This window comes from Panthera pardus, unplaced genomic scaffold, assembly GCF_024362965.1.
Source record: "Panthera pardus isolate Hobbes unplaced genomic scaffold, ASM2436296v1 HiC_scaffold_13, whole genome shotgun sequence".
Lineage (NCBI taxonomy): Eukaryota > Metazoa > Chordata > Mammalia > Carnivora > Felidae > Panthera > Panthera pardus.
Window position 1 is genome coordinate 101,791,393 of NW_026526688.1, and position 12,442 is coordinate 101,803,834.

The 12,442-nt window shown below is 32.7% G+C and overlaps 1 protein-coding gene across 9 annotated transcripts in view; it reads right to left on the minus strand.

Annotated features, from left to right (window-relative positions):
- Positions 1–12,442, minus strand: part of BLTP1 (bridge-like lipid transfer protein family member 1) — a 214,936-nt gene that overhangs the window by 43,778 nt on the left and 158,716 nt on the right. For all 9 annotated transcript variants that reach the window (XM_053901272.1, XM_053901273.1, XM_053901274.1 and 6 more), the window contains 5 exons: positions 8,079–8,176; positions 7,139–7,324; positions 6,370–6,538; positions 4,623–4,834; positions 3,338–3,536 (listed from right to left, as the gene is read on the minus strand). In XM_053901272.1, the coding sequence (XP_053757247.1) occupies positions 3,338–3,536; positions 4,623–4,834; positions 6,370–6,538; positions 7,139–7,324; positions 8,079–8,176 (864 nt within the window). The remainder of the gene's footprint in view (positions 1–3,337; positions 3,537–4,622; positions 4,835–6,369; positions 6,539–7,138; positions 7,325–8,078; positions 8,177–12,442) is intronic.

Sequence of the window (12,442 nt, forward strand, 5' to 3'; positions counted from 1 at the left end):
CAATAAAATTATGCTTGTGATTAAATATTATACTGCAGTGTTTTGCCCAAAGATTAATACCTAAATATAAATAGAATAGAATCACTAGCCTCTTTAGCCTTCAGTTTCTTCATTTTGTTATTTAAAAAAAATTTTTTTAACATTTTTCATTTTTTGAGAGACAGTACCAGAGGGAGACACATTTCGAAGCAGGTTCCAGGCTCTGAGCTGTCAGCACGGAGCCCGATGCAAGGCTCGAACTCACAAACATTAAGATCATGACCTGAGTCGAAGTCAGGACGCTTAACCAACTGAGCTACCCAGGGGCCCCTTTAGGCTTCAGTTTCTAATCTGCAGAATGAAACGACTACCTTAGATGACTCATAATATTTCATAATTCAACATTTTTTATTTTATGCTTATGAGAACTTAACTGCAACTTTATCTTTACACTCTGCATGTGACAATACCTGACTGAACCTGAAATTCTAGTTTCTAGAGGCTTTGACAATTTGTGCCATCATTGGAATGGTACTTTGATAGCTACTCAAATCTGAGTTGCAGAAATACTACAACATATTTGGGAGAAAGAGTTTATTAAGTGAAAATTTCTATTATGTGGGTTTTTTTTTTTTTTTAACATGATGCCAATACCTAAAATCTATAGTTTGAGACGTATGTTACCTGTACCTCACATACAAATTATAGAATATGAGAGAACTAGATCTTGTCCTAGGGTAAAATATTGCCCAATTCACCTTTATAGTCATGGTTATAAAACAGAGCAAAAGAAACTTAGTTAACTCTTCAAATCTAAGAATGCCGGAATGAAAAGAAAACCCTCTGAAATTTGAGTAACATAATTTAGGCCAAATGAAAGCTAGTAAATAAAAAAAAGGATAGAAAACTTTTAGGATTTTTAATCCTAAGAAGTATCAGAGAATTTTTTTTAAATTCAGTTTTAAAAATTATATAAAATCATATATTACGAGCCATGATGAGTTAAAAAGGAATATTAAGATTTTTAGGAGTAGATCCAAATGCTGAAAGTGAGGAGAAGGGAATCAACTAAATCACTCTAATCAAAGAGCTTGAAGTCTTTCAAACTTTTTTTTTCCATGCTACATTTTCAACTTCTAATGGTTTTTATAATTTCTATAAATACATGTTACTGAACAGAGTCTTATCTTTTCTACCTACTTACAGGGTCCTTTGAACTCTTCCTATAGATTGTCCTTTCTAATTTTTACTGTAATTCCTAGAAAACACTATCACCCTAGAGAGGCAATTCCACTGTGCCATCTTTTTTCTAGGGCCTGATTTTAAAATGATCTGTAAAAAAAAAAATCCTAAGGCATAACTCTACCTTTCCTTGTTTCTCTACCCTAACTCAACCCTTTTTTGTCAAAAATATTAAACGTCGTTTATATTCTATTTATTATTACTAACAAAAACTAATCTGCCCCTTTTATAATTTAGAATTCTTAAATCAATGAAGCAACCACTCGTCTGCTTCCTTCCCAAGACACCAAACCAAAAACATGTTATAAACAAGTCATTTAATATCCTACAAAACCTAAAATAAACCATGATTATTATCACAATTATCAGCATGTTTGTATTCTACTTGGTATATATACTCTGAGGTGCTGAGTTATTATTTATGCATTTTTAATATATTTTTGATTTTGATTCAGAGGCACATTTCTCATGCATTTTCCTTTTATAATAAACTGTTTAAGAAAGGTATTCTTCCTTTGCTTCCAAAATATTCTATCCATTTTAATGATTATAATAATGGCAGGGGCGCCTGGGTGGCTCAGTTGATTAAGCGTCCGACTTCAGCTCAGGTCATGATCTCACGGCTTGTGGGTTTGAGCCCTGCATCAGGCTCTGTACTGACAGCTCAGAGCCTGGAGTCTGCTTCAGATTCTGTGTCTCCCTCTCTCTCTGCCCCTCCCCAGCTCATGTTTGGTCTCTCTCTCTCTCTCAAAAATAAACATTAAAAAAAATTTTTTTTTAATAAAAAAAATAATAATGGCAAAGATGTCATCTTAATACAAATCAGTAGATCTAAATTTATTTTAAGAAAAAAATAGACAAGAATTATAGTGATTTTTAAAAGTTTTTAATATTTTTATTTTGAGAGAAAGAGGAACAGGGAGAGAATCCCAAGCAGGGTCCAGGCTCTCAGCTCAGAGCCCAACATGGGGCTTGATCTCATAAACCGTTAGATCATGATCAGAGCCTAAATCAAGAGTCAGATACTCAGCTGACTGAGCCACCCAGGCGTCCGGAGTTACAGTGATTTTTAAAAACAAATATAACAACTGTGTAAAATATTATTTGTAAAGATTTCTGATCCAGGTTATTTTTGGTCTTTTGAATATTGGGCATAAGTACTTTGATATCAAGGCTTCTTAGTAACCTGAAGTATTTCAGAGAAATCCCAGTATTTTATATGAATTACCTAAATGAGAAGCATACAATACTGAGAATTTCACCTATAGTTTTATCTAAGTTTTAATCAACATGGAATGTCAAAACTTCAATTTTTGATATAAAAATAATGAAGAATATTCATGTTCTTTAAAGAATACCCAGAACTGGAAAGATTTTCTTCCAGTGGAGAGGGCAAAAGAACTGCATAAACAACCGCATGCTACCTTTTGTAGAGTAAGTATTAATTTTGGCTTAGAGACTGGCTGAGGAATTTTAGTTCACAACCTTTAATTCCTCAAATGCAGTTTTTTCTTTATTATAATATTAATGGTGATTTGTTAACTCTGCTATAATATTTAATATATTAAAATAAAAATAAACCCATATACTTTCAAAATTGTATATAAACACAGCTTTAGTTACTCCCAACCTCCAGTATTATGGAATTGGAAGAATTCACACAAGTTATACTCTGTAGCTTACAAATTTAGACACATGGATTTATTAACGTCAATATTTTGTGGCTGGAGTTCCTGTTCCTGGTTATCTACAACCTGTTCTATGTTATATGATGAACTAGTTCTTACACATTTATCACTTTCTTTCAAGATCCCCACGGAACAAAGATGCTTTATCTGGTCATTCATGAATCAACTACAGGAACAAATCAGGTGGTAAACAAATCTTCAACTGTTATACTATTAAGCAGAATGCCTAATTGGTTTACTTACCCAAACTACTGAAACCAGACATTTTTCACAAATATGAACATTTAACTAGAAATAGTTCTTATTTCACAAAATCCAATAACATTCCTATAGCTGAGCATCCTTTGGTTTTACAAATAAAGACACTATTTGTTTTTTTTTTCAATTTAAACAAATTCTAAACATCATACAGAAAATAAGTCACTCACAGGCATTCATCACTAGATCGCCACGAATTTCTGGTTTCCAGTCATCCCACGACGTCTCAAAGCCATCAGCAAAACGAATACAAAAGTTTTTGAAATGCCCTTTACTAACCAGAGATTCTGAAGAACAAGCAGTGATGAGAGTACTTTCAATGGTCAATACTAAAGCAGAACCAATGTCAAGGTCTCCAGTGTGATTAGACTGCAAAATATATTGAAGAAAAAAATAAGACAAAATACAACACTTTTTTAAATTTGGAAATTCTCACAGAATTCCTAGGAACAAAAGTCTGGAAAATGTCAAGCCTAGAAAGTTTAATTAGAAAGTACCGTAAAAAGATGCTTTTAAAAATTACTGAAGTGAAATACATTTGCCATGTGCGTCTTTTTCTTTTTTAACTCGCAAAAGGTTAATTATCTAGTTTTCTATCTCAAGCTTCTGATTTAGTTGTGGGGAACATTCTCATTATGACAACCACCGTCAGTGTGTATGGCTTTCCTGAGTTCTGTCCATCATGCCGTTAAAAAACTACCATTTTTCAACTCCTGAGGCATAAATATATGTTGTCAATCCTCAACCCAGGGCTTTTCTTCACAGTGTGTTGCCAAACAAAATACTAAAAGATAAACCCATTTGACAACAGGTTACAGGTTATTTACAGTAAATTTTAACAGTAAAATAGACCTCTGTATTTGTTCTAATTTTAATTTCTTAAGCCTGATAGGGGTTTATAGCCCTTTTTTGTCTCATACACGTGTCCACACAAATATGTACTCCTAAGAATTAGTCCTAAATTATGAAAACTCTTGCTTTATCCAACACACATACTTTGGAAGTTTCATTACCAACTATTTCAGCTTAAAAGCATTTTGAAATTCCCTACTCTAATTTAGATGAGGTTACTAAACCCTATTACACAGTATTCTTAAATGTTCTTTTGCTTCTATTTTATTAACAAGTGCATGCCAAAGACTTATTTGCTAAAAAACAAAACAAATAGATTCTGAAAACTAAGCTGTTTATTTCCAATGTAAAAATTAAGGCTTATTAGATGGGTATCAATCTCATCATAATTCTGATGAAGAGCGCTTCAGAGCAAAGTCTCATGAGATACCTATTTAATACACTGTGGATGAATAATGGCTGAAGGAATTCAATTTTACTTGTTATTTACTAAACCCAAGTTATAAATTGTTAATCTGAAAAAATTGTTATACTCTATATACATAGAAATGGTTAGTAGAATGTTTCACTCTTAATCTTAGACTATGATTTGATTTTCTGTACCTGCGCAGTATTTGTGATGGGCAGACATATTCCCAGATCATTCACAGTAAGCTGGAGGAAGAGAGTCCCAAAGGCCTGGGCTGATGTTTGCTGGATACCTGGTAGCATATCTACTACTTCCTTTGTAGCCATATGGATATCTTTATGTAAAGCCATTCGTTGTTCATTCCAGTTGTCATAGGCAGCCTTATAATTCAGCCAAAACAGCACAGCTTTTTATAATTAAGGCAGGGAGGAAAGAAAATTTAAATGAAAGCTGTAAAGCTGTAAGGCAAGTAAACCTCAATAGCTACAAAATCTGGCTTATTACTAAAATTATTCCCACCAAAAAATACAGCATTAGAATTAGGATCTAAGATGATATGGTCAATTTGACAGAGGAAAAAAAAAAAAGCAGAAAGCAGGCAAATGCATAATGGCAGAAAAAAGAAAATAATCCAGGTCCATTTGTTCATGTAATAAATTATTTGTGAAATGCCAGTTAGATGCTATGCAACAGGATGCAATAACAAATGAAAACAAAACATGGTCCCCAACTTTGTAGACTTTACTGTTAAAACTGTTAAAAATTCCTGAAGGAGAGGTACATAACAGTAGGAGTATACATTAAAAAGATGTGACCTACAAAAGTCAAGACATCTGAGTCTGTAATAAGAATGAAACCTTAAGGAAAACCTCCATTTAATGCTGTGTATAGAGGGAGAAGCCTAAAGAGGAGGTAAACATGAAGGAGCCAGAGAAGTAGAAAGAAAAGCAAGTATCCTGGACACAAAGAATGCAAAGTACTTTAAGAACTGTTGAAAGCTGATGAAAGGTAAGATGTGAAATGAAGAGTAAGTGCACAGAATTTAACAAAATAAAATGTTATCCATAACACTGCCAAAAGAACAGTTTTCTAACAGACTTATCACCAGCCAATGCCTACACCAATTTAAATCTTAAATGGCGTCATAAATGGTTCTTCATTACTTCTAAGTTACAATTCCAACATATTTGCCCAATATACAGTAATGAGATTGTATCTATCTGTTCAGCCTTATTTCCTATTATTTTCTTTTATGAAAGCTGCTATAGTTTTTAGACCTCTGTGTTCATATATACTCATTCATATTCTCTCTCATTTGGTAAACATTTATGTAGTTCTTACTATAAGCCAGGGACTGTTCTAAAACTTCAGATACAAAGATAAATAAGACAAGCTGTCATTTCGTTGTCTTCCTAGTGAACTTCTAACTCCAAGTCGAATCTGAAGAATTAGTTTTCCCTCTAAGAAGAACAGGCAAAGTTAGAGGCTCACTCAGATACTAGAACATGTATCTCTCTAACTCCTCTCTGTAGTGTACTTTGCTCTTTCCCACTGGACTGAGAGTTCCTTGAGGGCAAAGGTCCTGTTTTCCTTATTTGTATTCCATGCCCAGACAGGAAATGTTTACAGACAGAATAAGTGAATAGACAGTGTCAAAACAAATGGGTACATTAGTTTTTGAAAGGAAACCTTATTAGCATTACAATCAGAATTCTGAATCAGACATCCTATATATCCCATGTAGAAGGCAAATAACTTTAAAAAATAAAATAACTTTAAAAGCTGATATAAACAACAAACTTTTCTTGGATGTTCACATTTCAAATTTAGGAGACATTTAGCTGTCAAGTATTTACACCGGTAAACTACAAATGATTCTTATCCAACATTTCCAAAATGTTTCTAACTCCAACAAGACAGTGTTGATGGACTTTATCTTACCTCTGTCAAAGGCCACAGGCTGTGCATAAACAATTGGTCTATTCAAGGTAATAAGCACAGCTTCTCTATCTGAAGAACCACTGATTTCTTCTCGGAGGGCATTTCTTAATCCAATTCTGGTTTTAAAATAGGCAACTTGATGAAAATCAGAACCAGCTTCCTCATAAACCTAAAATAAAATTAAAGGCTCAATAAAATCAAGTAATGGAAAATGTTCCAACAAAAAAAACTAAACATTTTAATAATTTCTAGCAAAATAAAACAACAGTAACAAAAAAGCCCCCCATGAGCTGTGAAAGTTAAATTTTTATAAAATAAAATCTGATTTATTGCTGTGTGTGCATATATATTTAACTTTTTATGTTTAACATTATGGCAAGAAAAACTTACCAATATTAAATAGTAAGAAACTTAGTAACATTTTAAGAGTTGGCCAATGTTAGTACCGAGTGCTGAAATAAAAAAATAATGCTTAACAAAATAAAAAGAAATTATAAACAAATATTTATGAAGATGCTGAATTAAGCTTCACATGATTGCATTTGCACTAAACTATAAACTAATAATATAACACCCAAAACACTAAGTAAAATGCCAAACTAAAACTGGAAAGGCCTTCTTAAATGAGGCTTCTTCACTCCAATTTACAATTAAAAATTTTAGGAACATTAAAAACATTTTTTTTAAAGTATAGTAATATTTAAAGTAGTTCAAATTGATATACAAAATTAAAAGCCAAAATTCTAATGTCAGCAAATTCTGTACTCACCTGATGTTTGACAATTTGTCCTAATGCCAGATTTAAATCCACTTGGCATTTACCAAACAGTTTCAGATAGCTGCTGCTTCCTGGTGAGGCTTTGGTTTGAAGTCGGTTTGAAAGTTCCAGCTCTATCAATCCAGTTTCAAATCTCACAGCTCTCATTGATGGAGTTGTGGCTGTTACTTGGATGCCCTAGGAGATTATGTTAGGAGGGAAAACAAGAATCTTAAATCAACAATATACACTCACTTAAATGACACCTTTCAATATATGATAAAATAGCCATGTTTAAAATACATATGGGTTGTCTAATGAGCTGATAAAGCTGTCAACATTCCTTAATTTCTCATATTAGTAGTGGATTTTTTAGCTATTAAATTTCATTTTAGTATTTTGTATTTAACATCTGAACTGTTCATGGGTTAAAAACATTAATTATAATTAAAGAACTATTTGGTAATAATGATATTTTTAACAATGCTGATATCTTAAATATTTGAAATATTAAGGTTTCTATTAAGGTATTATTGTTAATTGAACAAATGTACAAAATATATCTTACAGAGTAACTTATAGCTGTAATAATTAGAAAAAAATTAAAATATTTACCAGTAGGGAACAGTTAAATAAACTGTTACAACTATATAATAAATAGTAGAGCTGTTGAGGAAGATAAAGTTGATCTATATGTTCTGACATGGAAAGGTATCCAAAGTTTTTAAAATGCATAAATAATATGCATATGTAAAAATACAAATAGAAAAAAGTACTAAAGAATATTCACTTGTTAAAGCCTTTTCTCTTGAGTGGATGGGGTTATACTTCATTTTTATTTTCTACTTGGCACATTTATGTATAATATGAGTTTTCTATAACTAAAAAATTAGAAATTTAGAATTAAAAAATTAGAAAAATACTTTGAAAAGTATAATTATTTGTATGTTACCTTAAACTGCAAATTCAGGGAATAGAGTAGAATTTTAGGCTTATCTCCATCTGCCGTCCCATCATGTTCATTCCAAAGAGGAATAGGCTGCTCCCCACCTAAGTAAATGTGGGTGTGAGGAAATCACTTTAAAAGGAAAATGATAATTATTTTGTTCATTTAAAAAACATAGAACAGTTATTTTCTGTTTTCTGATTATTAATCCAATTGTTATTAGGGAACCTTAGCCATGTTACATTTCCTGCCATAGATATAAGATAGGGATAATACTGCACATGTAGGCATTTATTAAGAACATTTTATAAGGGCAAAATTAAAACATTATGTATATAATTAAACAAATGTAATTATATGTCTCATTTTTCCATTTATGGGAAAAAAGTAAATTGGACTAGTTTCTTCAATCAAAAATGTTATTTACATTTAGATGTGCTGCAAACAAAATAAAAAAAATAAAGGTGGAGAAATTTTAAACATAAGCTAATATGTGCTAATAATAAAGAGTATGTCAACAAAGGTTGGTCCTATAAATTAAAAAAAAAACATGGGGTAGGAGACCCTGGGATACAGTTCCTATTAATATCATTTGCTGTCCATCAATATGACATCCACAAAATAATGTTCTGATGTTTTAATGTATAACTTCTATTTCCACTTTTCTTCCTCTTGATGAAAAAATTTTTCTGCATATATAATCTTTAAATTCTCCATCTTAAAGTGATTAATCTTTTTGTATGTATGCTGAGTTTAGCATCATCCCAGGGAGCATATTATACATATGGGATGAGAAGTTTTCTCCACTAGGGAATCAAATTAATGCAATCTATCACGTCAATAGGCTAAAGAAGAAAAAATCACATGGTCATATCAAGAGATGCAGAAAAAGGGGTGCCTGGCTGGCTCATTTGGAAGACTGTGCAACTCTTGATTTGGGATTATGAATTAGAGTCCCCGTTGGGTATAGAGATTATTTAAATGAAAAAAAGAAATTTAAATAAAAGAGAGAAATGCAGAAAAAGCATTTCACAAAATCCAACACCCATTCATAATAAAAACTCTCAATAAAAAGGAATAGAGGAAATTTCCTCAATTAGATAATATCTACAAAAATCTAGAGTTAAGATCATGCTTAACGGTCAAAAGCTTGAAACTTTCCTACTTAGATAAGGTACAAGCAAGGATGACTCTTCTTACCAATCTTGTTCAACATTATACAAGAAGTCCTACCTAATGCAATAACACAAGAAAAGGAAATAAAGGGTATACAAATTGGGAAAGAGAAAATAAAATTGTCTTTGTTCACAAATGACAGGATTATATATATTATTTGTGTGGAAAATCTGCAAGAACTGGCAAAAAAACTCCTGGAACCAATAAGCAATTACTGCAAGGTTGCATGTAAGGTTATTAATGCACAAAGCCCAATCACTTTCCAACAAAGAGTGGAATTTAAAATGAAAAACACAATGCTAGGCTCAGTCGGTTAGGTGTCTGACTTCAGCTCAGGTCATGATCTCACAGTTTGTGAATTCAAGACCCACACTGGCTATGTGCTGACAGCACGGAGCCTGCTTTGGATCCTCTGTCTCCCTCTCTCTTTGCTCTTTTCCCACACATGCGTGTGTGTGTGCATACTCTCTCTCTCTCAAAAAGAAAAACAAAAACCACAATGCCATTTACATTAGCACCACAAAAAATTAAATACTTAGGTATAAATTAATAATATAAGTACAAGGTCTACATGAGGAAAACTACAAAATTCTGAGGAAAGATATCAAACAAGAGTATGGAATGAATGAATGAATGAATGAATGAATGAATAAATAAATAAAATAAATAAATGGAAAGATATTTCATGTCCATGGATAGGAAGACTGAATACTGTCAAGATGTCATTTCTTCCCAATTTGATCTATAAATTCAATGCAATTCCAATCAAAATCATAGCAAGTTATTTTGTGGGAATCAACAAACTGATTCTAAGGTGTGTATAGACAAAAGACCCAGGATAGCCAATTAGGGAGAAGAAAAAAGCTAGAGGACTGACACTACCTGACTTCAAGACTACAAACTACAGTAATCAAGGCAGTGTGGGACTGGTGAAAGATGAGACAATGTCACTGGAACAGAACAAAGAGCCCAGAAAGAGATCCATATAGTGAACTGATCTTTGACAAAGAAGCAAAGGCAATATAATGAAGCAAAGATAGTCTTTTCAATAGATGGTGCTGGAATAACTGGATATCCACATGCAAAAAAAATGAATCTAGACGTAAGCCTTACATGCTTCACAAAAATTAACTCAAAATGGATCACAGATCTAAATGTAAAACACAAAACTATAAACGTTTTATAAAACGTCATAAGAAAAAAACCTAAATAAACCTTCAGTACGGCGATGAGTTTTTAGATATAATACCAAAGTCATAATCCATGAAAGAAAGAACTGATAAACTGTACTCCACTAAAATTAAAAAATTTTTCTTTGCAAAAGACAGTGTCAAGAGAATGAGAAGACCAGCCAAAACTAGGAAAAAATATTTCTAAAAGGTATAATTGATAAAGGACTGTTTCTAATACATGCAAAAAGCTCTTAAAACTCAATAAGAAAACAAAAAACCTGATTAAAAAATGGGCCAAAGACTTTAACAGACATCTCACCAAAGAAGATACACAGGTGGCAAATAAGCACAAGGGAAGATGCTTTATACATATCATCATATCATCAGGGAAATGCAAATCAAAACAATCTTAAGATACCACTACAAACCCATTAGAATAGCCAAAATTTGGAACACTGACACCACCAAACGCTGTTAAGGATGTGTAGCAACAAGATCTCTCATGCATTCCTGGTGGGAATGCAAAACGGTATGGCCACTTGGGAAGACAGTTTGATAGTTTCTCATAAAACTAAACACACTCTTACCATATGATCCAGCAATCACACTCCTTGGTTATTTCCCAAAGGAGCTAAAAACTTATGTCCACACAAAACCCTACACACAGATATTTATAGCTTTATTCATAATTGCCAAAATATGGAAGCAACCAAGGGAGGGATAAATAGGTGGAGCACCAAGGATTTTTAGGGCAGTGAAACTACCCTGTAGGATACTATAATGGCAAATAAATGTCAATATACATTTCTCTAAATCCACAGAGTGTACAACACCAAGAGTGAACCCTAATGTAAACTATGGACTTTGGGTGATAATGGTGTGCCAATGCAGATTCATCATTTGTAACAAATGTGCCACTCTGGTGGGGGATGCTGATAATGGGGGAGGCTATACATGACTGGACACAAGGGGATATTTGGGAAATCTCAGTAACCTTCCCTCAATTTGCTATGGACCTAAACATTCTCTAATAAGTAAAGTCCATTTTTTTTAAAAGCCTATTTTTTTGTTGATCTATCACAGCCTTGAATATCTTTTAGTAGTTTCAGAAAAATTTATTTTTCTTAAAATGTAAAAGCAAGAGCTCCATCTCTTACAAATGTATTACACAATAATTTTAGCTTATAGAAATATCAGATACTGTTAGTCACATTAACTTCATTTTTTTTTTTACCTCATTATGAATTAAATATATGAAAGGCCCAATTCTCAGAAGGGAACCTCCTTATATGTTTCTAAGATGACTGTACATATTCAAAAATAAATCTTTTATGTTTACTAGGTCAGTGATTATCCATGTCTTTCTAAAATCAAGGGAGTCCGTGAGAGTAAGATTACAAGAATTGATTCCTCAAAAAAGAATTTCCTAACAAACTTGATGACTGATGTAAATGAGTATTCCTAGAGCTAAATGTAATATTGAGAAAATGTCCTAGAGCTAAATGTAATATTAAGGAAAAGCATGAGAAAAAGGTGTAAGAAAAAAAGAAATAAGGACAAAAGCTATGAAGATTTGGTAGACGAGGGAAGCAATACCGAGATTAGAATACTAAGAAACTTGGTTATAAGGGTTCAAAGCATTCCCTCTCAGTAAAGAGTACCTTCTCTGGTTTTGATAAGATCTCCACTCTATGAGGTTCTGGTGATAGCTAGATGATACACAACTTACTTTCAGCTATTTTCCTAGAGTTCATGGCTGTCTCCAGTCAGGAATGACTCAAGGATCAGACCTAGCCACTAAATGACTTTAGAATCAGAATCTTATTTCTGAATTCTCCACAGTGATTGGTAAGTCTTCATGGTTAGAATATTAAATTTTAGTCTTCTTTTCCAGTTCATTCTTCATAAACTTAGGAATATACTTTCACTCCTCACTGATTGCAATTCAAAGGTTAAGAAAAGCCTTTCTCGGTTGCTGGGTGGCTCAGGTCATGATCTCAAAGATCCTGAGTTTGAGGAGTA